Source organism: Chlorocebus sabaeus, chromosome 20 (genome assembly GCF_047675955.1).
Source record: "Chlorocebus sabaeus isolate Y175 chromosome 20, mChlSab1.0.hap1, whole genome shotgun sequence".
NCBI lineage: Eukaryota > Metazoa > Chordata > Mammalia > Primates > Cercopithecidae > Chlorocebus > Chlorocebus sabaeus.
Window position 1 is genome coordinate 104057042 of NC_132923.1, and position 27703 is coordinate 104084744.

Below are 27703 nucleotides of genomic sequence, written 5' to 3' on the forward strand. Positions count from 1 at the left end.
GGCCTGGGAAGCACTGGACTTGTGAGGTGTGCGAGCTGGTAGCAGTGAGAGACTTCGGCGGACATGGCTCCCAGCGTGCCAGCGGCAGAACCCGAGTATCCTAAAGGCATCCGGGCCGTGCTGCTGGGGCCTCCCGGGGCCGGTAAAGGCACCCAGGTGAGCGGCAGGACTGGGCTTGGCGGCGGAGCCTGCCCAACTCCAAGGTCAAGGCGGCCAGAGATCCAGAAGCCCTGGACCTGCCTGGAGCGGGCCGGGCACTGAGGCCTGCGGGGAATGCTGGCCGGGGTCTCGGTTCTGGTGAGGCATTTCCGGGAGGGTCCAAATTGGAGGTCGAGGCAGTCTGAGTTAGGATTGGAGTGGCCGAGGGATTCAGTGTTGAGGTGTTGTGTTAGGGAATCTAAGGGCCGATTAGTTGCACTAAGGGGCCGGAGACTGGAAAGGTTTGAGGGGTAGAGTGAGCCCTGGGCCGAAGCATCTAGATTACAGGCTGAATGGAGGCAATTAGCTTTATGGCCCAGGTTCCCTGCGAGTTGGAGGTGAATTGTCCAGAATCAGGGTTACATTCTAGGGACTGGAGGTCGGGAGATTTTGATAATGATTTATGACTTAGGGGGAGGGGAGGAGGAGCATCTCCAACACGTGGGGCGGAGAGCTGACATGTGCTGTGTGAGCCAGTTGAATAGAGATGGGAAGAAACCTAAGGCTCCCCCTGTTTGAAAGTTGCAGGTTAATGTGTAGAACTGGTTTATAGCCTGGAGAGCCATGAGTCGCACTTTGAGTAGTGTCCACAATAAGGGTTGGGAGTGCTCATGGGACCTGGCTTGGAGTTAGGACCTGAGGCTACTGAGGCTAAGCAGTTTGGGATGACTCAAATGATTTTAGATGAGAAGGAACTTGAATTTTTTTTATTTTTTATTTTATTATTTTTGTTTGTTTATATCTTCTTTCCCTTTGGTTTTTAATTTTTTTTTTCCTGTTTAAAAAAATTTTGTTGTTGTTTGTTGTTGTTGTTTATAGGGAACTTGAAATTTTAACTTTATCAATCAACAGGTTAAAAAACAGGCCCAGAAAGGTCAGGTGGCTTTCCCAAGTTAGTGAAATGAGTTTCATGAGCCTGAGACCTCAGGAGCCATGGAGTTAGAGTCTGAAGTTACCGTCTGCCCTAACAGGCAACAGGGGCCTCACTTGGCATCTGGGCCCCTTCTAGATCTGGGACATAATGGGGCCATAGGTTAGGGTTGGGATCGATGATCTCATTTAGGATCTGGAAGCCCATAGGTTGGATTATCGATGTCCCCTTCTTGCTTGGGGTCTGGCATGGCCCCTGGGGCCCTAAGCCTCTGTCTCTTGCCTGTTGTTAGGCTCTAAAGAGGGAAGTCAACTCCCAAATGAAAGGGAATCTGGGGACTGCCCTATGCCCGCTTTTCTCCTCCTAGCACTTGCCAAGTTTTAAAAATCTTGGCAAACAGACCATCTTACTCATTCTTGGTACCCCCTATGGCACATTACTTGTCTCTTGGGGGGTTAGTGGAAGCGGATGAATGTCACAGATTAATGTGGGTGTTAAGGAAAGAAGTTCTGGAACACTTCATTCATTCCTGTGACCTGGGCACTAGGTCAGAAAAGACAATTTTCTTTTCTCTCCACAGACTGAGATGATGATTCTTTGGAGCTTACCTGTACCTGATCCCTTTATCCTTTATCCTCAGCATTGTTGACATCTCTTTCCTGTTGCTGCCACACTCATTTATTGGGTAATCTGCAGCTTCGGGATGTTTAATATTAGACTCTGCAGACTTTTACTGTGAGTGATCAAATATAATCAGAGTAGCTCAAATGCTTCGTTGTTTTTCTTTTCTTTTCTTTCCTTTTCTCTTTTCTTTTCTTTTGAGACAGGGTCTCCCTCTGTTGCCCAGGTTGGAGTGCAGTGGTGTGAGCTCAAGCCATCCTCCCACCTCAGCCTCCCAGGTAGCTGGGACTACAGGCACATGCCACCACGCCCAGCTGATTTTTAAACAATTTTTTATAGAGACAGGGTCTTGCTATGTTGCCCAGGCTGGTCTTGAACTCCTGGACACAAGTGATCTTCCTGCCTTGGCCTCCCAAAGTGCAGGGATTATAGGCACAAGCCACTGTGCCCTGAGATTTTTTTTCCTTAACTCATATTGAAGTTAATAATTTCAGTAATTATGGAATGAACAACCTGTCCTAGTATAGTACTGGTACAAGGGTTTTATAATCTAGCAAGCTATGTAACTTCTGAGCCTCAGTGTTCTTACCTGAAAAATGGGGATAATACCTACCTTGCTCATTCAACATTTCATGAGCACCTAACGTTGGAGATAAAGCATCGGGCAAGACTGATAAAGTTCCTGTCCTCATCAACTAAACATTCACAACGATACTGGAAGATTATGATATATATATGTGTGTGTGTGTATCAAGCACCCACAACCTAGATGACAACCTATTATATAGTAAGTACTCAGTAAATTTTGACTCCCTTTTATCTTAGTAACACATCTCCCCTCCCCTCCTTCAACTTGGATGTATTTCAGTGTAAGACATGATTTATCAGGAAGTTTAGAAGAACATTATATTAATGAGTTGATTGATAAGGGTGCATGATGGTGAGAGTTGGTCAGAGAAGGCTTTTTAGAAATAGAGGAGATGTGATTAGAGCTGGGAGTTGAAAGGATAAGATTTACACAAGTCATTTAACCTCTGTACACTTTCCAGAGTTGTAACAATAGGAATATTGGTGGTTGTATGTATTTTTGTGGAGTTTTAAAAAAAGTTCAAGCCTGGGCAACGTGGCGAAACCCCATCTCTACAAAAAAATGCAAAAATTAGCTAGGCATGGTAGTGCATGCCTGTAGTCCCAGATATTCAGGAGGCTGAGGTGGGAGGATCACTTGAGCCTTGGAGGCAGAGGTTGTAGTGAGCTGAGATCTCACCATTGTGCTCCAGCCTGGGCAACAGAGTAAGACCTTGTCTCAAAAAAAAAGATCATAAATCAGAGGTTGCAAATGGTAGCCTACAATAACATGTAGCCTGCAGAGACGTTCCATACACCTTAACTTTTTATTATGAAGAATGTTGAATACACAAAAGAAGACAGGATGGTATAATGAGCCCTTACCCAGCCCCAACCATTAACTGGTGGTCATTGCTTCTCCAGCCATTCTCCCTTCACAAATTATTATAAAGCACCTCCCAGGCATCATAACATTTCATTTGTAGATGTTTTAGTATGTATTGCTAAAAGATAATTTTTTAAAACATAAGCATAATATCCTTTAAAAAATTAACAATTTTTATTCAAATTTTCTTTTGTGTTACCAATGTGATAATTTTACGTTTCTTTTGTTTATTTATTTTTTTACAGACAAGGTCTTGCTCAGTTGCCCAAGCTGGGGTATAGTGGCCCAATCATAGCTCATGGCAGCCTCAATCCTCCCACCTCAGCTTCCTGAATAGCTAGGATTATAGGTGCATGCCACCATGCCTGGCTAACTTTTCTAGTGTTTTAAAGATGGTCGTCCTGCCATGTTGCTCAAGCTGGTCTTGAACTATTGGGCTCCTCCCTCAGCCACCCAAGTAGCGGGGACTACAGGCATGTGCCACTGTGCCCATCCTTTCTTTTAATTTATAAGTTCCCCTTCTCTCTTTTTTCTTATGGTTTTGCCAAAGAAATGGGATTATTTTTCCTGGGTGTATTATACCACTGTCTGGAAATTTTCAGTTGTATTTCTCTGGTGTACTTAACATCTTCCTCTGCCCTCTCTATTTCCTGTAAATTGGTGGTTTATTCTTAATTACTATATACTTAATTCAATTCAGGTTCAATTTTTTGGCCCAACTACTTCACAGGTGGTGGGTGCTGTGCTCTCCCTGAGGAGGCACATGGTATTTGCTTGTCTCTGTGGTGTTTATAGTCATGCTGTTCAGTGTCTAGGTTCAGTAATTCATTATGGATGGTGAAATGGTGGTATTCTAATACTTTTATTGTTCCCTGGTCATTTATTAGCTGAAATATTTCTATAAACAGAAACTTCCCCTCATCTACTGTTTGGTTACCCTGTGATGTGGTTGGTATAGAAAAGTCAGGATAAATGCTTCATTTATTCTCTTTGTCAGCTTTCAAAATAGTAAGTTGACCACAGAGTGTTTTCAGTTATGCAATTTCTCTTAAAAATCCAGAGCTCCAGTTTCTCTTGAGAAACCAGAAGACCTGGCAGTGATGCCTCCATTCCAGTGTGGCAGCAGTCACTTGCAGTTGTATGGCATTGCTGCTTTGGATGGTCTATGTGTCTTCCTGTCCCCTGCACGGTCCTCTTCACTGCCTGTTGCTTACATTTGACTCATTTCACACAGTTGCATTGCCTGCTTGGCTCCCATTGGCAGATGTTTGCAATCTTACATGAAAAATCCCTAACCTGGGGTTAGTGCCTAGTGCCTGCTCAGTAATGTTTGTTTTCTTCTTGCTATACTTTGTTATACCTGCGTAACTCAGTATTTTATATGCTTTATGTTGCATGGCTGAAATAGTTTCCTTTTAAAACTCCTTACTTTTAACTAAAGTAGTTAAATATTTCAAAACTACCCGCTTATGCATCAATGTAATGTTTTAAAACATCTATAATACCTGGGTTTGTTGTTTTATTTAAATAACTTTATTTCCTTGCCTCCCTTTTGGGGTTGGATGTTCCTTCAGTGTGGTCAAAACCAAAGGTATGTTTCTTGTTTTTCTTTTTTGCCAGCGCCTCCTCATTTCTTCCATGTGTCAAACTTAGGCCCAATTCTTCGAGGCCAGGCATGCTTAGGCAGTCTTATGGGTCAGACGCATCCGTTATGTCATTGCAGTGATACTCGCAACAACTCTGAGACCCACACTCTTATTTCCCCTTTTACAGTTGGAGAAACTGAAGTTTGAATGGCTTGTTCTCTAGGCTACATAGCAAGTAATTTACAGAGCTTGCATCTGAATGACTCCAAAGCTCCTGCTCTTTCTGCTGCTATCTACTGCCCCAGGTTAGATTTTTCTCCTACCCTATGCATGTCAGGAGGGAGTAATAATTTCAACATAGTCACCCATTGCTCAGTTATGTGACAGGCCCCCAAGCTAAAGATTTTACATGCATCATCTCATTTAATCCTATAACACTAGGAGAGAGATCCTTTTTACTGACAGAGAAACTGAGGCTCAGAGGCTGTATCTTGCCCCAGGACACACATGTAGTAAGTAGCAAAGGTAGGATTTGAACTCATGTCTATCTGACTCTTGAGTAGTCATTATTTTACATTGTTGCTGTGTAATCTAGATGCAGAGGCAGAAATGAATATGAATGGAAAAATACATACAAGTGCAGGGTGCCAGGTGGGAAGCATCAGATGAGTGACTTTGATGAATGTTGGGTTAGTTCAGGAATAGAACAAGAACTACAATTTGCTGAAGGTCTCCCGTTCATCCTCCTATTCACCCAGTGAGGCTGGTAATGATTTCTCCAATAAGTTAAGAGACAGCTGAAATGCAAACACAGGTTTCTGGGATTTAAAAAAAACAAAAAAAAAACTTAAGCTATAAGATACCTAGAAAAAAGTGCAAATATCATAAGTGAACAGCTTGATTTATTTTACAATGTGAACACATTTGTGTAGCTTACACCCATTATCAAGAAACAGAATATTGCCAGCACTTTGAAGTCCTCCTTGTGCTCCCTTCCAGGAGGATAGCCACTAAGGCTCTGTGGGTTGTTTGTCTTAAAGCCTTATAGTGTCATGGCTAAGAGCTAGGGCTTGGTGATCTGGCCTGTTGCCAGTTCTTTTACTAGCTCTGTGATCTTGGGCAACTTAGTCCCTGAATTTCATCTGTAAAATGCAGTTAAAAATAGTTTCTACCTCATGGGTTTGTTATGTATTATGCATGCTAAGTACCGTAAAACAGTGCATGGAAGATTGCTTGGCATGATGCAGATGCTGAAAGTTAGTTAATGTTAATATGATTCCTCAGCGGGAGAAGGGGTAGTTGGGGAGGTGTTTTTGTTTTAAGAGACAGGGTTGGCTGGGCGCGGTGGCTCAAGCCTGTAATCCCAGCACTTTGGGAGGCCGAGACGGGTGGATCACAAGGTCAGGAGATCGAGACCATCCTGGCTAACACAGTGAAACCCCGTCTCTACTAAAAAATACAAAAAATTAGCTGGGCGAGGTGGCGGGCGCCTGTAGTCCCAGCTACTCGGGAGGCTGAGGCAGGAGAATGGCGTGAACCCGGGAGGCGGAGCTTGCAGTGAGCTGAGATCTGGCCACTGCACTCCAGCCTAGGCGACAGAGCGAGACTCCATCTCAAAAAAAAAAAAAAAAAAAAAAAGAGAGACAGGGTCTCACTCTGTCACTCAGGCTGGAGTGCAATGGCACGGTCATAGTTCATTGAAGCCTCGAACTCCTGGGCTCAAACGGTCCTCCCACCTCAGCCTCCTAAGTAGCTGGACTACAAGTACCTGCCACCATGCCCAGCTAATTAAAAAAAAAAATTGTAGAAATGGGGTATGACTGTGTTGCCTGGACTGGTCTCAAACTTTTGGCCTCAAATGATCCTCCCAGAGTGCTGGGATTACAGACGTGAGCCACTGCTTCCAGCCCAGTTAGGCTTTCGATGGGAGAAATGTACTCAGAAGTGTAGTACAGAAAAGGCTTAGACCAATATTGGAGCAGAGAGGGCATTCCTGTGGAGTGAGGAGCTTGAGTTGAGGTCCTTGGAGAGGCATTTATGCTATGTATTTGGGAACCATGCATAAAAGCAGTTTGTCTGCAGTGATGCAGTACGTAAACACAGGGCACTTGTGGAAGTAAGTTGGGAGGGCTTGGCAGGTTTTAGAAGTTGATTGTGGAGGACAGCTGAGTGCCAGGCTAAGATATTTGGGCTCTTCCCCTATTGCACCACAGAGATGTTGAAGGCTTTGGAATGTGTATGTGTTGGGGGGCAGGTAGCATATCCAACAGTGTTTTAAGATATCAGATGAGTGATTTTGATGAATGTTGGGTTAGTTCAGGGATAAAATAAGAACTACAATTTGCTGAAGGTCTCCCATTCATCCTCCGATTCTAGCTGCATGTGTAGGAACATTGACAGCAGGAATGACAAAGACTGGAGGCACAAAGGTGATTGTGCCAGGCACAGTGGTATGCGCCTATAGTCCCAACTACTCCAGAAGCTGTGGTGGGAGGATTGCTTGGGCACAGGAGTTTGGGGCTGTGGTGTGCTATGCTGATCAGGTATCTGCACTAAATTCAGCATCAGGCCGGGTACGGTGGCTTGTGCCTATAATTCCGGCACTTTGGGAGGCTGAGGCAGGCAGCTCGCTTGAGCTCAGGAGTTGGAGACCAGCCTGGACAACATGACGAAACCCCATCTCTACAAAAAATACAGTAATTAGCCGGGCATGGTACTACATGCCTGTAGTCCCACCTACCTGGGAGACTAAAGCAGGAAAATTGCTTGAGTCCAGGAGTTTGAGGCCACAGTGAACTATGAACATGCCACTGCACTCTAGCCTGGGCAACAGGCAGTAGAGTGAGACCCTATCTCAAAAAAAAAAAAAAAAAGTTCACCATCAATATGTTGACCTCCCAGGAGCAGGAGACCACTAGGTTGCCTAAGGAGAGGTGAATCGGCCCAAGTCAGAAAAAGAGCAGGCCAAAAATCCCATGCTGATGTGTAGTGGGCTAACACTTGTGAAGCCACTGTGCTCCACCCTGGGCAATATAACAAGACCTCATTTCTAAAAAAAAACCTAAGGAAAAGATGATGGTTGCAAGATCAGAAGACAGGTGAATTTGGGATTAAACCAAATCTCTAGGACTGATACTTTTCCTTTATTTCCTAATTGTCAGGTCATGCTGGATGTTTTTGCATATATAATCTTATTAAATCCCCTCAACAGTTCTGCAGATAGACACTGTTTTCTGTTCTATGGATAAAGAAACCGAGACCTTAGGAAAGGTAACGTAATTTGTTCAGGATGACGCAGTGAATACACAGTAGAGCCTGTTTCCTAACCTAGATCTGTACCACTACAAAACTCAGTCTCTGCCACTACATCAGGGCTTCATAAACTGTATATGCATCAGAACCTGAGGTGCTGCTTGAGAGCCACTCAGTCATAAACTTTAAAGGTGGGTCTAGCAAATGCCCCAGATGATTGATAATACACTGAAATTTGAGAACCACTCAGCCCACCATGCTGTCTCTCTAGTGGTTTTAGCATTCCCATCAATTATCCCAGAGTCCTCCACCCCACAGAGTTTTCATAGAGGTGATGAGCCTGTTTCTTGGGCTCAGCAACAGTCTTTGACTCACAGCAACAGACTGTGACTGAGTGTGGACTCAGACCCCTACTCTTCAAAGTGTAGTTTAGAGCCTAGCCACTTATCCAGGCCAGGAAGTTTGCTTGAAATGCAGGTACTTAGGCCGTACCCTATTGAACCAGAGTCTGCATTTTTTTTTTTTTTTTAAGACGGAGTTTCACTTTTGTTGCCCAGGCTGGAGTGCAATGACCCGATCTCAATCTCAGCTTACCACAACCTCCGCCTCCCGGGTTCAAGCAGTTCTGCCTCAGCCTCCCTAGTAACTGGGATTACAGGAATGTGCCACCACGCCCAGCTAATTTTGTATTTTTAGTAGAGACGGGGTTTCTCCATGTTGGTCATGCTGGTCTTGAACTCCCAACCTCAGATGATCTGCCTGCTTTGGCATCCCAGAATGCTGGGATTACAGGTGTGAGCCACTGTGCCTGGCCGGAATCTGCATTTTAACAACATTCCTCCAGTGATTTAGAATCTGTGAATGGCTGCTCTAAAGCATAAGTTTGAAGTGTGAGGGCACTATAATAAAGTTATTTCATTAAGTTTCTGTAGTCTGTAAATAAAGAGTAATGCAAAGAAGAAAGACCATGGAAAGGAGCCGTTTATTTATTGAATACCTATTGCATGTCTGATGTTTTTGGTACTTTATTTCATTTATCCTCATAAAAACCCTGTGAAGTAGTCATTATCCCCATTCAACTGATGAGGAAACTGACACTCTGAGAAGTTAAGTACTGAGCCCAAGATCACACAGCTACTGGGTGCCTTAGCTAGGAATCAAGTATAAATATCTGTCTGACTTTGAAACCCGTACATGCTCTTTACAGCCTACCACACTGACTCCCAGGCAACAAGCAGGAAATGAAAGAATTAGTTTTCTTTTCTTTTCTTTTTTTTTTTTTTTTTTTTGAGACAGAGTCTCGCTCTGTCACCCAGGCTGGAGTACAATGGCATGATCTCGACTCACTGCAACCTCCATCTCACGGGTTCAAGCAATTCTCTGCCACGGCCTCCTGAGTAGCTGGGATTACAAGTGCCCACCACCACCACTCGGCTAATTTTTGTATTTTTAGTAGAGACGGGGTTTCACCATCTTGGCCAGGCTGGTCTTGAACTCCCGACCTCAGGTGATCCACCTGCCTCAGCCTCCCAAAGTGCTGGGATTACAGGCGTGAGCCACTGTGCCCAGCCAGGAATTAGTTTTCTTCCCTATTGGTGTGTGTTCTTTCATCCAGCTGTAGAATCCAATCACCTGGAACAGTGCATAAGAGTCCTGCAGTTTGGGAGTGACAAAAATAGAACAGGTTCTGTGCTAACAGCTCTTCTCTGGTGTTTTGGTCAGCCTTTCCACTTGAGCAAGCCTGACCTCCAAATTGTTTACCCAGGTTAATTTCAACAGCAATGAGAAAGATTGGCAAAAAGCACTCTCTGGATATATGGCCACAGTGCCAGCCTGGTTTTTCATTGTCAGGGCTCCTGACATTCACTGGTTTTGCGAAGTACAGAATTTTGGTGTTGTTTTGTTTTTTGTTGGTTTTTTTTGTGTTTTTTTTGAGACGTAGTCTTGCTGCTTCGCCTGGGCTGGATCTCGGCTCACTGCAACCTCTACCTCCTGGGTGCAAGCAGTTCTCCTGCCTCGGCCTCCCAAGTAGCTAGGATTACAGGCACATGCCAGGAAGCCCAGCTGATTTTTGTATTTTTAATAGAGATGGGATTTCACCATGTTGGCCAGGCTAGTCTCGAACTCCTGACCTCAGGTGATCCACCCGCCTTGGCCTCCCAAAGTGCTGGGATTACAGGCATGAGCCACCACGCCTGAGCCAAAGTACAGAGTTTTTAATGCCTTCTCTCTAGATTCCATTTTGCTACAAAGTCATTTCTTTGCTTTAACTGAATCAGTCCGTGAATCAGAAACCAACCCTATCTATGTACCTTTTATTGTGTGCACCTAAGCATGCACCTAAGAAAACTCCCAATTATATAAAAATTAGTCAGGCATGTGGCATGTGCCTGCAATCCCAGCTACTGGGAGGCTGAGGCAGGAGAATCACCTGAGCCCAGGGAGTTTGTGGCTGCAGTGAGCCATGATCGTGCCATTGCACTCCAGCCTGGGTGATAGAGTGAAACTGTCTCAAAAAAAAAAGAAAAGAAAAGAAAACTCCCAGTGAACTGATTTGTTTGAATCGGGATCTAAACCTACTTAGTTTATAAAACAATTGGATGGAAAAAGCTAAGATTGAGCTCCTTGAACTGATTTTATTCCTTGTGAATTCTGCATTTTTTTTTCCCACTGCAAAGCCAGTGTTGAGCTGTCTAGGTTCTCTCCCTGTTCTAATTCTGCATTCTCATATACAGTTCACCAAATATAAGCTCTTTAAGAACATAGTCTATGCCTTTTATTCATCTGTTTCCCAGGCTCCCAACAGGGTTCTTGGAAAAGGCATTAGTAAATGTTTTCTTTCTGTATGAATGAATGTAGGATTAGGACAGGGGTTATGGTAACAGTCAGTGCCCACTGAGTGCTTACTATGTGCCAGGGCCTGCAAATACTGAATTCTATATAATCTCATCAACCCAGTGATATAGATACTATTACCATCTCCATTTTACTTAGAGGAAATTTGAAACTTAGAAAGGTGAAGTGACTTCTTAAGTCAATTTTACGTAATGGTTAGTGGACGTGGAGTCTGAAAACCAGGCAGTTTAACTCTCAAGCCTATGCTCTGGACCAAAATGCTATAATGCCTCCTAAAACTAGTATGTAAGTGCTTATTGTATGCCAAGTATTCCTTGTATATATCTCAGCTAATCCTCACAGCTACCTTATGAGATGGAGCCTTTTTTGCCTTCATTTTAAACAGATAAGGAAACTGAAAAGTGAGGTGGCCAAGATAATACAGCTGCTTAGTGACAGGGAAGGGGGAAAACCCAGTTCTGCCTGGGGGCAAACAGCTCCTAGTTGCCTCCCTGACCCAGTAACTGTAGTACATGGCAGTTACACATTCATCCCTTTGCAAATGTTTATTCAGCACATGTTATGTGCCAGGCAGTGTGCCGAGTACATTATATACATGACCTCATTAAACCTCACAGCAACCATGTGAAATGTTGGTACTATTTTTTTTTTTTTTTTTTTGAGACGGAGTCTCGCTCTGTCGCCCAGGCTGGAGTGCAGTGGCCGGATCTCTGCTCACTGCAAGCTCCGCCTCCCAGGTTCATGCCATTCTCCTGCCTCAGCCTCCCGAGTAGCTGGGACTACAGGCGCCCGCCACCTCGCCCGGCTAGTTTTTTGTATTTTTTTAGTAGAGACGGGGTTTCACCGGGTTAGCCAGGATGGTCTCGATCTCCTGACCTCGTGATCCGCCCGTCTCGGCCTCCCAAAGTGCTGGGATTACAGGCTTGAGCCACCGCGCCCGGCCTGTTGGTACTATTTTTATTCTTCCTTTTTTTTTTTTTTTTTTTTTTTTTTTTTTTTTTAAGATGGAGTCTCACTCTGTCACCCAGGCTGGAGTGCAGTGGCGCAATATTGCCTCACTGCAACCTCTGCCACCCAGGTTCAACCGATTCTCCTGCCTCAGCCTCCCAAGTAGCTGGGATTACAGGCACCTGCCACTGCACCTGGCTACTTTTGTATTTTTAGTAGAGATGGGGTTTCACCATCTTGGCCAGTCTGGTCTTGAACTTCCGACCTCAAGTGATCCACCTGCCTTGGCGTCCCAAAGTGCTGAAATTACAGGCGTGAGCCACAGCGCCAACCCCCCTGCCCTTTTTTTTTTTCTTTCTTTTCCTTGAGACGGAGTCTTACTGTCGCCCAGGCTGGAGCTGGAGTGCAGTGGTGCAATCTCGGTTCACTGCAACCTCTGCCTTCCGGATTCAAATAATTCTCCTACCTCAGCCTCCTGAGTAGCTGTAATTCCAGGCACACGCCACCACACCCAGCTAATTTGTGTATTTTTAGTAGAGACAGGGTTTCACCATGTTGGTCAGGCTGGTCTCGAACTTCTGACCTCGTGATCCGCCCATCTCAGCCTCCCAAAGTGCTAGGGTTACAGGTGTGAGCCACCATGCCTGGCAAGTCTTCCCATTTATAATAGGGAAACTGAAACTTACTTGTCACTAGTGTGTTGAGTGGAAATAGTGATAATAGCTAATATTTATGACTGCTTCCTGTGTGCTAGTTGTACTGTTTCAAGTGCTTTACATATATTATTTCATGTAATTCTTACCATCACCCTATAATCATTGTACGTTAGATTGTAACATAAGGTGCTTTTATCCCCATTACAGGTAAGGAAGTAGGCATTTGCCCAAGTTTACATAGCCAGTAAGTTGCAGGGCCAGGTTCCCACCTAGGTAGTCTGACTCCACAGCCTGTAATGTAACTGAATCTTGGTTTTTGTCTTCCTCTCCATAGGCACCCAGATTGGCTGAAAACTTCTGTGTCTGCCATTTGGCTACTGGGGACATGCTGAGGGCCATGGTGGCTTCTGGCTCAGAGCTAGGAAAAAAGCTGAAGGCAACTATGGATGCTGGGAAACTGGTAGGTTTGGTGGTACCAATGAGTGTTGATATTCCTCAGAATCTAGATCTGCACTGTCCAATATGGTAGCCACCAACCACAGGTGGCTATTTAGATTAATTTAAATTTAATTAATGTAAAAATCAATTCCTCAGTTGCACTAGCCATATTTCAAGTATTTACCAGCCTTCACTGGTACAGAACTTTCCATCATCAAACAAAATTCTCTTGGACAACCATGTGCTAGAGGGTGTTTTAACAAAGTGGCAGATTATAGGAATTTTATTTATTTATTTATTTATTTGAGACAAAATCTCACTCTGTCACCCAGGCTGGAGTGCAGTGGCGCGATCTTGGCTCACTGCAACATCTGCCTTCCGGGTTCACTCCATTCTCCTGCCTCAGCCTCCTGAGTAGCTGGGACTACAGGCGCCCGCCACCACGCCCGACTAATATTTTTGTATTTTTAGTAGAGACGGGGTTTCACCAAGTTGGCCAGGCTGGTCTCAAACTCCTAACCTCAGGTGATCCACCTGCCCTGGCCTCCCAAAGTGCTGGGATTACAGGCGTGAGCCACCGCGCTTGGCCTTATAAGACTTTTTAGAGCGCAAGTTACTTTGTTTGTTCTGAATTTATGGCACTCATTCATAGTATTCTTGAAGTTTTTCTGTGCTGATGTATTTTGTTATATACCCAAATTTTAGAGCCAGAAATGAAACTGCTATCCTAGGCCAGAACTCAGAGATGTATTCAAGAGAGGATTTAGGAAGTCACAGAAGTGTTTTTTTAACCTGCTTTGTGGCTGTGTTCTGTTTCTGTACCAAAGCAATTACTTTGCAGTTGTGACAAAGGTAATCCTTTCTCTTTGGGGACTATAATTGCATTTTCTCTCTTTTTTTTCCTGAGACCCAGGCTGGTATGCAGTGGCGCAATCATGGCTCACTACAACCTCAACCTCCTGGGCTCAAGTGATCCTCCCACTTCGGCCTGATGAGTAGCTAGAACTACAGGCACACATCACCACGACCTGCTACTTTTTGTTATTGTTGTAGAGACGGGGTCTCACTGTGTTGCCCACACTGGTTTTAAACTGAGCTTAACCCAGGAGCAGTCCTCCTGCCCCAGCCTCTCAAAGTGCTGGGATTGTAGGTGTGAGCTGCCATGCCCAGCCACATTTTCTCTTCTTTAAGCCAGTTGACCTGATTGGACAAATATAATCTATTATTTTCTGGCACTAATCAAAGAAGATCTCTAGATTAATTATAACTGAGTTATTCTGGAACTTGGCCTCTGAGAATCACCTTCAGATGTCATTTTGTGCTTGGTCTTCTGGTCTTTTTTTATCTTAGAATGTTAGTTGGGGAAGGAACTGGGCTTTGCTTTAATTCTCAAGTTACCTTCTGTTAGGCTTTGAGATTCTGTAGCTGTATCAAATGATACCTCTGCCTGCCCACCTGCCTGCCCATTTCTCTAGTTTTCCCTTCATGTAACTGAATCTCTGAGTCAAACCAGAAAGCTAGATATTTTGGACTTTGAGTCTTGACAGAAGACTCTGTACTAAGAAAAAATTGAGATGTGGCAATGAAATTGCTTATCTCCAACCTTCACTTAGTTGCAGAGCATGTACTTTGTCCCCAAGTTCACAGTTAGCACCAATAAATAAGACCATTAGCTGCCAAGATGGGCAGGTTTCACTACAGGCTGGAGACCTTTCTTTCTATAACAGCCCAAGAGAAAAACCAGTTTCTGCCGGGCGCAGTGGCTCACGCCTGTAATCCCAGCACTTTGGGAGGCTGAGGTGGGTGGATCACGAGGTCAGGAGATCAAGACCATCCTGGCTAACATGGTGAAACACCATCTCTACTAAAAATACAAAAATATTAGCTGGGCGTGGTGGCAGGCGCCTGTAGTCCCAGCTACTCAGGAGGCTGAGGCAGGAGAATGGAGTGAACCCTGGAGGCGGAGGTTGCAGTGAGCCAAGATCACGCCACTGCACTCCAGCCTGGGCAACAAAGCGAGACTCCGTCTCAAAAAAAAAGAAAAGAAAAACCAGTTTCTAAAAACTGGAAGAGGTCCTCATTGGGGTTTTAGAGAGACTCAGAAGTGTGTTGGCCTTGGGCTGGATGCAGTGGCTCACTCCTGTAATCCTAACACTTTGGGAGACTGAGGCAGGCAGATCACTTGAGGTCAGGAGTTCGAGACCAGCCTGGCCAACATGATGAAACCCCGTCTCTATTAAGAATACAAAAAATTAGCTGGGCATGGTCCTGCGCACCTGTAGTCCCTGCTGCTTGGGAGGCTGAGGCACGTGAATCATCTGAACCTGGAAGGCAGAGGTTGCAGTGAGGGGAGATTGTTCCACTGTACTCCAGCCTGGGCAACAGAATGAGACTGTCTCAAAAAAAAAAAAAAAAAAAAAGTGAGGGAAGAGTGTTGGCTTGGCTCCTTAATTCCTTGGTTCTGACCCAATCTTGCCAATTCAGTGAACTTCTATTTTTCCTCATGTCCAGGATGGCCCAGATGTGTAACCAAGTACACACATCAGTCACGTTACTGTTAGCCTAATGACAGCTGTGAAACAGGGAAAGCTGATGCCTGTGTTTTGGTCAACCCCATTCTCTCCTGGCACTCTCTCAGGTGGTCTCTCAGCCATTTGTCCTCACATTTCTTGTGCCTTGAGGATTACTGATTGCTGATGAACTGTTATCTGACAGTTTGGACTCTGGACTCTAGTGGCAGGAGGGGCCTTCAGGACCTGAGATACAAAGCTCTCCTGGTGAGGTAACAAGTAATGGAATCTGTCTTCCCTCACCCAGATTTTTTGGGATACAGGGGAATTTCGAGAGATGAGAATGTGCATTTGGCAACCACAGAGATAAAATTGTGAAACTGGATCTTCCAAATGGAGCCATTTCACATTTGCTCTTATTTTTGCTTCTTTGGGTTCAAGAAAACTTGCTATTTAGTAATAAGGTTATATACACAAACTTTTGGCTATGGAGTTGGGCTAATGTCAGTCACCTAGGTAATGGATTTAAACCCAAGGCTATTTTGTTCCTAACTTCCAGGTGAGTGATGAAATGGTAGTGGAACTCATTGAGAAGAATTTGGAGACCCCCTTGTGCAAAAATGGTTTTCTTCTGGATGGCTTCCCTCGGACTGTGAGGCAGGCAGAAATGGTGGGTAGCTTAGTTTTTATATTACTTCTGTATGAGAGCACACTCTTGCCCTTTGTTTTCTCTTAATTCCTTTGAAGGAGATGGGTCTGACCAAGCTCTGGTAACTTAGGTGGGCCACACATTCTTTTACAGCTCGATGACCTCATGGAGAAGCGGAAAGAGAAGCTTGATTCTGTGATTGAATTCAGCATCCCAGACTCTCTGCTGATCCGAAGAATCACAGGAAGGTATTTGTCCCTTGAAGGTCCCTTTTCATGCTTCTCAGAGCTTTGTCAAACTCTGAGAATTGCTCGTGCTTAATCCCAGCCATGAAGCTTAGTGCCATATCCATTTCAACACGGATTGATTTTATTTGGTGACATCCACTGAAGTGGTGAGATGGGATTGGGATATGGAAAGAAGAGCAAGGGATTTGAAGTCAAACAGCATCTCATTCTTGTCTTTTTTTTTTTTTTTTTTAGACGGAGTCTCACTCTGTCTCCCAGGCTGGAGTGCAGTGGCGCTATCTCGGCTCACTGCAACCTCCACCTCCTGGGTTCAAGCAATTCTCCTACCTGAACCTCCCAAGTAGCTGGGATTACAGGTGTCTGCCACCAGGGCTGGCTAATTTTTTTGTATTTTTAGTAGAGACAGAGTTTCACCATGTTGGCCTGGCTGGTTTTGAACTGACCTCAAGTGATCTGCCTGTCTCGGCCTCCCAAAGTGCTAGGATTACAAGCGTGAGCCACTGCTCCCAACTCTTGTCGCTTTTTTTTTTTTAGTCTTTTTTTTGAGACAGACTCTCACTCTGTCACCCAGGCTGGAGTGCAGTGGCGCAATTTTGGCTCACTGCAACCTCTGCCTCCCGCGTTCAAGTAATTCTCCTGTCTCAGCCTCCCAAGTAACTGGGACTACAGGCATGCGCCACCATCCCCGACTAATTTTTGTATTTTTAGTAGAGACAGGGCTTCACCATGTTGGCCATGCTGGTCTCAAAACTTCTAACCTTAAGAGATCCACCCACCTTGGCCTCCCAAAGTGCTGGGATTACAGGCGTGAACCACTGCACCCCCCTTCTTGTCACTTTTTAACTGTGTCACTTTTTAACTAGGCACATTTCTTAACCTGTCTGAGGCTGTTTCCTCATCTGTAGAAGGGGGTTGATAACACCTGCTTTGAGGAGGTATTGCACGTGTTAGGTAATATGAAATGCATAGTTCAAAGCCTTGCCTATATTAGGTGCTTAAGAAATGTTAATTTCTTTACATGTGTATCTCCTCCATTTTAGTGCTGCTTAAATCTGATTTCAGCTGGAGTTGCCATACTTTGCTGGCTTTTTATTAATTATAAAAATCATATAACCATCTGTGCAAAGTTTAGAAAATGGAGGAAGAATTTGCTTATAGTACAGCCACTTTGTGTGTGTGTGTGTGTGTGTGTGTGTGTGTTTTAACATGTTTGTTTCTCTATAATAGCATTGAACACAGAAATGCCTCTGCTTCTGGATTCCTTTGTTCTGACAGACCAACACTGCTTTAGGCTACGGTTTTCTTTACCCTATTTCACTAATCACTGCAGTGTGCTTTGTGCCTTCCATAAGTATGTCAGAAGCTTTCAACTGCAAATGGACCCTCCATTCCCCTCTTTATCATGGGCTGTAGCTTTTTTATGTCTTTGTCATTTTAATGGTGTCTCAGGAAAGTGGTCAGCCCACCATCTTGAACCAGGCATCCATGACCATTACTTTTAATTGCTGTGTGATATTTCACAGTAGGCAAAACATTGTTTACTTATTTCCTTATTGTTGTATATTTGTGTTTCTTCCAGTTAGCCACTGTTAAAATGATACTATGGCCATCATAATGCATGTAAATTTTTAGATTAGGGAAAAAATGTTTTCTTATTTCAGACGTTATTACTTTGATTTCCTAATGAGGTTGAATGTCTTTTCCATGTGTTTGTAGTCCACACCTTCAAGGACAGAGACAAACATGTGAATAGACAGTACAAGGTTAGCACTATTATCCTGGAAAGCAATATGAAATACAGTGGGCTCTACTTTGTATTCATTTTCTTTTCAAATGTCCAGGTTACATGTCTCTGGCTATTCCACAGGCTCCTTTAATGCAGGAACTTCTGTTTCTTTGTATCCCTACTGGGCACACAGTAGACAAAGTTGATGTAGGTCAAGAAGCAGTAGGGTTAACAGTAAAGACATCACTAGGCCTGGGGTCTCTGAGGCACCAAGCACATATTAGCAGAACCAGGTGACACTGGGGACCTTTGATTCTATGGGCCCAGCTTCCTGTGTACCTGCTTCCTGCATAGCACAGTACTAGACCCTGGGAGCAGAGGACCACAAGAGGCTCTAGGATAACCATATAGTGATACCCATCTCTGACCTCAGAGAGTCGTGTATGAAACTTTGGCTGTTCAGTGTAGTAGGAAGTCCAAGAAGAAAGCCTGGGGACAGGGAGGAAAGGCTGCCTGGGATAGAGATAACATCAAACTCTTCCTGGATGAAGAGTATTTCAGTGAGACTTTCCCAGAAGGGAGTAGAAGCCAGAATGAGTATGGGTTAGGCTTTCGCTGAGGCTAGTAGCAGATGTGTCTGTCCAGTGGCCTTGGGGGCAGGATGGTAGAAGGAATGCTGTTGAGAAGAGCTTTACTGGGGAGATCTGCCAAACCAAAGAGGGTAGACTTGATGGAGTTCAGGACTCATGAGATATTCTCGAGCCACTGGGTGTTGTGGCAAAAACAGTATTCTAAGAACATTAGCTTGGTCCTGGTGTACAAGGTAAATTAGGGCAAGGATAAACAGATAGGGATACCATCTAGGAGCCTGTTTATGATCCACATGATGTGATGGAGGTTTCTAACTGAGGTTGGGTGGGAGAGAACAGAGAAATTCTGAAGAACAAACAGCAGGGTTGCTGTAAAGGGTGAAAGAGAGAAGACTCAGTCCCTCCATTTGGAAGTAGGTAGTTACTGTAACTTCCTCCCTCACAGAGAAAAGGACCTCCTTCCTCACAGAGCATGTCACTGCTGAAGGTGTTTTTCCAAGTTTACCCAGCAGATGAGTGGCAGGGTTAGCCCTGGAAGCCTGCTTTCTGCCTCCTAGTCAAACATGTTGATGATTAGAAGAAAATGAGGCAGGAATTAGTCAGTTTAATACAGATCTTGTTTTTGTTTTTTGATTTTTGTTTTTGTTGTTGTTGTTGTTTGTTTGTTTTGAGACAGAGTCTCACTCTGTTGCCCAGGTTGGACACAGATGTTAGCTGTTTGGAGATGCTGGGGAATGAACCCCAGACCTCACACAGGATCTTTTTCAAGTCTGAGATGATACGGACCCCATTGTAACAATTTTCTGAATTAGTTCTGACATCACTTCTAGTAATTTTGAGTCATTGTTCTGTTTCTTGAATATGAATAGTTGGTGGTTTTTTTTTGTTTTTGTTTTTGTTTTTAAACTTATTCTATATTGTCTCTCTCATATCCTAATTATCCTACCAGTTGGCTCTCTGGTATTATCTTAATACCTGGTGCATCCCAATTTTGTGGATGAGAAAACAGGTGTTTAAAGTGTCACACTGAATGTTGGGCACAGTGGTTCATGCCCGTGATCACAGCATTTGGGGGGGGGGCCTAAACAGGAGGATTACTTGAGGCCAGGAATTTGAGACCAGCTTGAGCAACATAGCAAGACCTCGTCTCTACTATAAAGCAAAAAAAAGTTAGCCAAGTGTGGTGGTATGCACCTGTGTTGGTGGTCCCAACTACTTGGGAGGCTGAAGTGGGAGGACTGCTTGAGCCAGGAAGGTCGAGGCTGCACTGAGCCATGATTAGGCCATTGGACTCCAGCCTGAGTGACAGAGCAAAACTCTATCTCAAAAAAAATAAAAATAAAGTATTATACTCACAGTAGCAGTGATTGTAGATTCCCAGCCCTGATGGTACCGCCGAGCCAGACTCAGTGGCCCATGGAGCTATTTTGGTTGGTACTTGAGACCAGTCCCATTTTGAGAACTTGGAGAGTGGGGTTTCTTTCATTTACCAAAAGTGGTATTTGTGAATGGCAAAAGAGCAGTGTGTGGGAGTCATATTTGTTGCAGCCTGGCTGCTATGTGCCCTGTGCTCTCTAGAAGGTAAAAAAATATCCTGGTCCACATCTCATGCCCTTAGCCCTTCCCAAAGTTGCTGCTGCTGAGCCTAGCAGCCTGCTCTCTCCTCTCCCTGGGTCTCCCAGTGGATGCCATTTCTGAATGAATGCGTCAGAGGAATCCTTCCAGGCACTCAAATACTGGAAAGTGCAACCTCACAGTACATGACTGCAGTCACAGGAACCTTTTCTCCATTGTTCAGTTGGCCTTCCATATCCATGGATTCAAGCGTTTGTGAATTAAAAATATTCAGAACCAGACTGGGTGCGGTGGCTCACACCTGTAATCCCAGCACTTTGGGAGGCCAAGGCGGGTGGATCACGAGGTCAGGAGATCGAGACCATCCTGGCTAACACGCTGAAACCCTGTCTCTACTAAAAATACAAAAAATTAGGTGGGTGTGGTGGCAGGTGCCTGTAGTCCCAGCTACTCAGGAGGCTGAGGCAGGAGAATGGCATGAACCTGGGAGGTGGAGCTTGCAGTGAGCTGAGATGGCGCCACTGCACTCCAGCCTGGGCGACAGAGTGAGACTCCGTCTCAAAAAAAAAAAAATTCAGAACATAACCACCAATAAATATAACGTGGGAAAGCTGAAGAAAATAAAAAATAATACAAGTTTTAAAATGCAGTATAGCAATTATTTACATGGAATTTACATTGTATTAGGTATAAATAATCTAGAGATGATTTAAAGTATGCAGGACAACCAGCGTGGGCAATATGATGAGACCTCATCTCTACAAAAAATTAAAAAATTAGACTGGGCGTGGTGGCTCACGCCTGTAATCCTAACACTTTCGTAGGCCGAGGTGGGTAGATCACGAGGTCAGGAGTTCGAGACCAGCCTGGCTAACATGGTGAAACCCTGTCTCTACTAAATATACAAAAAATTAGCCAGGCTTGGTGGTGGGCGCCTGTAGTCCCAGCTACTTGGGAGGCTGAGGCAGGAGAATGGCGTGAACCCGGGAGGCGAAACTTGCAGTGAGCAGAGACCGCACCACTGTACTCCAGCCTGGGTGACAGAGCGAGAGTCTGTCTCAAAAATAAATAGAAATAAAATAAATAAAGTACACAGGAGGATATGCATAGGTTATATGGAAATGCTGTACCATTTTATATCAGGGACTTGAGCATCTGTGGATTTTGGTATCCACAGAGGGGGCTTCTGGAACAATTCCCCCGTGGATACCAAGGGATGACTGTATAGCTTATTTTCTCTACTGTCACCTCCCTCCTGCCCATAATCCAGTGCCACTTTATGCCATAAATGGACCATCTTGTCCCCCAAAATATGCTGTGGTTAACATAAAAGAAAGTAGCACATTTTACAGAGGTGCTACTTCAATAACCTAAATAGAATTGAATAGATTTTTTATTTATTTATTTATTTCATTTTTTTGAAACAAAGTCTTGCTCTGTCACTCAGGCTGGAGTGCAATGGTGTGATCTCGGTTCACTGCCACCTCCACCCCCAGGTTCAAGCGATCCTCCTGCCTCAGCGTCCCAAGTAGCTGGGATTACAGGTGCCTGCCACCCTGCTAAATTTTTCATATTTTTAGTAGAAACGGAGTTTCACCATGTTGGTCAGACTGGTCTCAAACTCCTGACCTCAGGTGATCTGCCCCCCTTGGCCTTCCAAAGTGTTGGCATCACAGGCATAATATTGCTATGCCTGCCAAATGGTGAAAAATATTAGGGAGCTCTAGTCTAATAGACCTTCATGAGAAGAGCAACCATTAGTTAAATAAGCAAACAAACACTTGGTTGGCAGAGAATTGAGAAACCACAGAACTGAAGCAAGGCCTGGCTGCTGAGCAGAGCTTGGCCTGCCTCCTTTCCTTAGGTTGCTAGGCTCCTGTGGTGTGGCCATTCCCAGTCAGGAACATGGGCTTGTTGCCTGTGGGGACTCAGCAGAGATGCAGCTACCTGCTATACATTCAGTGCCAAATAAATGCCTTTTATTGAACTCTATATTCCATAACTTGTTTAATAAGTCATTTTTCCTGCTGACTTGAATATTGCTAACCCTGGGTTAGGGTTAGCAGCCAGGCACATAGCAGCCAGGCTGCAATAAATATGACTCCCACACACTGCTCTTTTGCCATTCACAAATACCACTTTTGGTAAATGAAAGAAACCCCACTCTCCAAGTTCTCAAAATGGGATTGGTCTCAAGTACCAACCAAAATTCAAGTCATCAGGGTTAGCCTATCTTTTATCTGTGTGATCGAAAAGATGTGTTGCATTATCTGGCAGTGTTTGCATCCATGGGAATTATTTTTCCTGTTAGTACCTTCCTGGTTTTGTAACCAAACTAGGTTAGGAAATAGAGTTCATTTATTTGTCCTCTGTCCCCCATAGCACTTTGTACAAATCTGTTAAAGGATTATCACGTTTGTTATTTATTTCCACATTTGTCTCCCACTAAGCACTACTTGTGAACAGGGATCATTACTCATTGCTTTGTAGCCTCTGAATTCAGCTTAAGGCTTGAATGGGATACTTATTAATGTTTGTCGAGTAAATGGGTGAATAGAATAGATGGCTGTGTGAGACCAGCACCAGAGTTCCTTCTCTCAAGTCCTGAATTAGGTAGTTATGCCAGCCCGTTTGCTCTTCAACCAGATACTCATGACAATGTTTGGTCAAAATAGAAAATATACTCTGCCACTGGCATAAGCTCTCTGGAAAGCCCAGTTATTTAGCTGGATTTTCTGTTGGGTGCTGGGTCCTTGCATCCAGGGTCCCTGTCTCTGCTTGTCATTCCGGAGCCCCCTAGAGTGGAGTGCAGGTGCGTACTATCAGTTAACCTAACTCATATTCATTTGCTGTCCTTCAGGCTGATTCACCCCAAGAGTGGCCGTTCCTACCATGAGGAGTTCAACCCTCCAAAAGAGCCCATGAAAGATGACGTATGTAAACTCAGACAAAAAATTTCCTTTTCTTTCCTTCCCCTTTCTTCACTGTTTTCTTTTTCCTTTATTCGTTCCATCTTCCTTTTATTTCTACCAATATTGCTAACTTAGTCATGAAAAATAACACTATCAAGTAAATCATGGCCTGTGTCAGATCTGTTCAGTGTCTCCTTAGGTGGTTTATTGCTTGGCCTCAAGGTTGCTACCAGTGGTGCCAGCTTTTTGCAGTGCCCAGATTGTACCTGTCTTCTGTCAAGAGCAGCCCCTTTCTGGCATCATGGCCACCTAAGTGATCAGCTAATCAGGAGAAGGTTTCTTAAAAGCCTAGAATTGGAGAGTGGGAAGAGTGTGGCACTGAAGAGAAGTTTGATGACCAGTCCTCCAGAAAAATATTCTCTTTTTATAGTTACTGCGGCTGTACTCTGTCTTGGGGTTTCATACATGGTCACTGCACCATTTGCCATAAAGAGTCTATATGGTCTGTTTTAAAGCATGCAGACAACAGTAAGAATTTCCTGGGTTTACCTTCGTCCTATGAAACAAGTTCATTAGGTCATCCAGGTTCTATAAATACAGGTTCCAGAGCCGTTATGGCAACATAGTCACATTTTGCAAAGCTGCTAATTCTACCATCCAAAGTTCTTTCTCATTTTACTTGCCACTTTTAAAATGTTGATGGGTGACACTCTAGTACATATGCTAAATATTTAAGCAACTAAGATTACAACTGCTAATGTATCTTTGATTTTGATGTATTCTCCTGGTCTTAGGGGCCTTTGACTTCCTTACTTTTGACCCTAGAAGTGTTTATCTTGAAGCTGGATCACCTGAGCACAAAGATGAGAAAGTCATTGCCTATCTTCCCCTCATGAGCCCCTTTCCTCACAGTTGGTGTTTCTGACAAACTCTCTGACTTCTGTTCACCAGCTGCTCTGCTCCTGGGAGTAGCAAGTTCTTCATTGGAGAAGGTCTGGATTGCCTGTCTTTGCTTCTTATGGGCTTTGGGAACAGACAGCATCCTGGGCAGAATGGTCCCATCTCAAATCTGCATCTGGCATGGAATAAGAAAACCTTGCTAACAGTCCCAGCCTTTCATTGCTGTCTTCCTATTCTCAGATCACTGGGGAACCCTTGATTCGTCGATCAGATGATAATGAGAAGGCCTTGAAAATCCGCCTGCAAGCTTACCACACTCAAACCACCCCGCTCATAGAGTACTACAGGAAACGGGGGATCCACTCTGCTATCGATGCATCCCAGACCCCTGATGTCGTGTTCGCAAGCATCCTAGCAGCCTTCTCCAAAGCCACATGTAAAGACTTGGTTATGTTTATCTAATGTTGGGTCCAAGAAGGAATTTCTTCCTATCTCTGTGAGAGAATGGGTGGGAATGATAGGACAGGCAAAGAGAAGCTTCCTCCCGCTAGCAAAAATATCATTTGATGTATTGATTAAAAAAGCACTTGCTTGATTTATCTTTGGCATGTGTGCTACTCTCATCTCATCTGTGTGTATGTGTGTTGTGTGTGTGTGTGTACATATGTGTTCACTCTCCTACTTTCTAAGTTTTAGGCTAGGTTGCTTTACCAGCTGTTTACTTCTTTTTTGTTGTTGTTTTGAGACAGGATTTCACTCTGCCACCCAGGCTGGAGTGCAGTGGCGTGATCTTGGTTCACAGCAACCTCTGCCTCCTGGGGCTCAAGCAATTCTCCCGCCTCAGCCTCCTGAGCAGCTGGGACTACAGGTGCACGCCATAACACCTGGCTAATTTTTGTACTTTTTGCAGAGACAGGGTTTTGCCAAGTTGCCAAGGCTGGTCTTGAACTCCTGGGCTTAAGCAATCCACCCACCTTGGCCTCCCAAAGTGCCAGGATCACAGATGTGAGCCATCACATCCGGCCCAGCTGTTTACTTTAACCATACTTTTGATTTTATTTTTTGACCAAAATAAACTAACCCAGGTAATCTTCCAGGGGCCACAATTCCAAAACCTCATAGTATTTCTTCCATTTCCAGCAGCTGATTAGAAGTCCAGGATCATGTGAAGTCAGGCAGGGTCTCAGTTCCTGATGGTACATTATGGACAGAGAATTCCATTTGTTTTCTAACCCATAATGAAAACCCATATGAGTCAACATGTGAACAGGGATCATAAATTTTTTTCCCCCTAGGTGGAAGGAAAAAGGCGCTTACGTTGCAGGTTATAGAAATTACTGGGAGACGTCATAAAAAGAGCCAGGCCAAATTAGAATGTTTTTGTGATCTGCATCATGATGCTGAAAAGTAGCGATTATTTGGGAATTGGGTTTGAAAACTGAATTGTTGCCAGAGAATTAAACCAGGTGAAAGGTCCTTTTGAATTCAGATTGTCTTCTGAACATGGAGGCTGAGCATCTGAGAGCAGTCAAATCTACTTCCCCAAAGAGAGACCAGGGTAGGTTTATTTGCTTTTATTTTTAATGTTTGCCTGTTTCCAAGTGTCGACAAAACAGTGTGTGATCTATTCTTGGATTTATTTTGATCAGTATTTACTCAAACCCAGTCTCTCTCCAGGACATAAAACTGAAATCAGATATGTTCTTTTTAAGCCCAAACCCTCTGCCTTCTAGATCCAACCCTTCACCCCTAATTTTATGATGGCTATAGCCATGGACTTCCCCGAGAAAAGATCACCCGGAAATAAGACCACCTGTGACAGTAACCAGCTTTTATTCATAACCTTAGCTTCCCAACTATTGAGCATTTTCTAAGTTCCCTGCTATGTCTTTTGGTCTCTGGTTTGATTTGTGGCAAACAGATGAAGTAACAGACTACTATGAAGGACCACAAAAACAGCAGCCTCTGGAAAAACCATTAGAAAGTCAGTGGCAGATCCAGTAAATAATGTCGCCTGCCTCAGCATAATCTGCTGCTGACTCGATTTAGTGGGCTCTAAAGTGCCCAGCTTCCTTCTGACCTGAGCTCTCCTGCCATCTGTGAGACTACCAGAGGTCTTGTCTTATCTACCGTCCACATGGCAACTGGGCATGAGTACGTGGCCACCTTGCTTCCCTCTTTGCCTGGTCCAAGTGAATGTCTGCTGCCTCTGTCCTGCCTTGTCTTCCTGGCTCTAAACTCCACCCACTCTTAATGGAAACTCAGTCTGGCTTTGTGTGTTTCTGGGAAGCACATGACTTCTGGGAATGGGCAAGGAAGAGGAGTGAAACAAAAACTGTCAGCGATGTGTGCCTGGCCTGGGATCCTTCTCTGGGTGACAGTGGCATCATGAATCTTGGAATCAGCTTCCCTTGAACTAGGGACAATTGTAAGCACTTGGCCTCAAAGTTGAGGTCCCTGAATGTTTGCTAATTGAATATGCATGATCCTTGCCCAAATATTTGTCATCCATCCACATAGATTCATGTGTGCATACAACATGTGCAAGTAATATTTGGGCTGCCCATGAGAACTAGAAGATTCATAGGGAATGCATATACCCTTCTCAGAATGGTTAGAATTCTGTTTTTACTTTGTTTAATTCCAGAGTCTTAGCCTCAGCAGGTTCTGCTTTTACCTGTCAGAGAAATGTCCAGTGTTTAATGCATTTGGTTGCTGGGGCTTACATGCCAGCCTCCTTTGATATGTACTTGGTTTTTAAAAACCCATTTTGTTCTCTCTTGTTTCCTCTCTATTTCAGCCTAGTATCAGAAGGCCAGGCGAGACTACACCACTGCTCATCACCCTGCGGCGTGATCCCTGCTCTTAGGTGCTGGGCAGAAGGGAAGGGTGGTCAGGGTGAGGATGGTGAGGGAGGGCTGGTGAGGGGCTCAAAGGAATAGTTGGAACACCAGCAGTGTTATTGTAGTGTGGCAGTTTCTTTTATACATAGGTGGGAGTTTTTAAAGTGTAAGGGAAAAATTAATTTTTTAAAAAATACCATACTTGGAGGGTGGGGGTAGAAATAGAGAGATACAGTATTATTTCTAAGGAATCGGGTTTTCATTTACTCTGGACTGGTGAAAATATTTTTTAAAGCCAGTGCACTAAGACCTCAGCTTTTATCTCAGAACCCCATGGGTTCCAGACCAAGAGTACAGGAAATCAAATTGTTGTCCTGTGTGTCTATAGCTTGCAACAGGGAGGCTTTGATTACTGACCCTGGTTCCACACACTGTAAGATCAAAAAACCATCTCCACATTTGAAAGAGATGTAAGGTGTATTCACAGGGATGGTGGCTCAACAAATCAAGCATACTGGAATCAAGGGGAGGGGGAAGGGAATGGAATGAAAAGGGAGGCTGATTCCCTTCCCCTGACTTACCACTGATTTACTAGGCTACCTACTCTCATGAGTAACCTCACAGCTACGCAGCACATGCCACAATCCCATGCTCTTGCCTTCTTTTATCTGCAGTGTGTGAAGGGACTCTTTTAAATAAATGAGCAAGTGTCCTAAGCTATGTCATCCAAAGATTGTCCTTTCCATTATCAAATCCTGTGACTGGGATCACTCAACAGCACTGTGATGTATTATTTTCAATGAGGTGCCTTTCTTAACTGACCAAATGCTGCCTTGTTTGGCCCCTAATCAATAAAATGTTAAAATTTGTA

The 27703-nt window shown here is 44.2% G+C and overlaps 1 protein-coding gene across 4 annotated transcripts; it reads left to right on the top strand.

Annotated features, from left to right (window-relative positions):
- On the top strand, nt 1–27703 carry AK2 (adenylate kinase 2). 4 transcript variants are annotated; one of them, XM_073007536.1, is made up of 7 exons: nt 2–156; nt 12776–12901; nt 15949–16059; nt 16192–16286; nt 23038–23110; nt 24230–24425; nt 25479–26765. In XM_073007536.1, the coding sequence occupies exons 1-7, from the start codon at nt 64–66 to the stop codon at nt 25571–25573; spliced, it is 789 nt and encodes a 262-aa protein (XP_072863637.1). In that variant the 5' UTR covers nt 2–63; the 3' UTR covers nt 25574–26765. The 4 variants fall into 4 exon arrangements, with proteins under 4 accessions (XP_072863638.1, XP_072863637.1, XP_007977723.1 ...); XM_007979532.3 differs by lacking the exon at nt 25479–26765 and adding an exon at nt 26790–27703 and having other exon boundaries at nt 3–156; XM_073007538.1 differs by lacking the exon at nt 2–156 and adding an exon at nt 4927–5034.

What these genes read in the sequence shown, in the direction of transcription:
- AK2 (XM_073007536.1), top strand. Translation starts at nt 64, where the DNA reads ATGGCTCCCAGCGTGCCAGCGGCAGAACCCGAGTATCCTAAAGGCATC. An exon ending in CTGTGAGGCAGGCAGAAATG is followed by an intron (nt 16,060 to 16,191) that starts GTGGGTAGCTTA and finishes ATTCTTTTACAG; the next exon opens with CTCGATGACCTCATGGAGAA. An exon ending in AAGAGCCCATGAAAGATGAC is followed by an intron (nt 23,111 to 24,229) that starts GTATGTAAACTC and finishes TCCTATTCTCAG; the next exon opens with ATCACTGGGGAACCCTTGAT.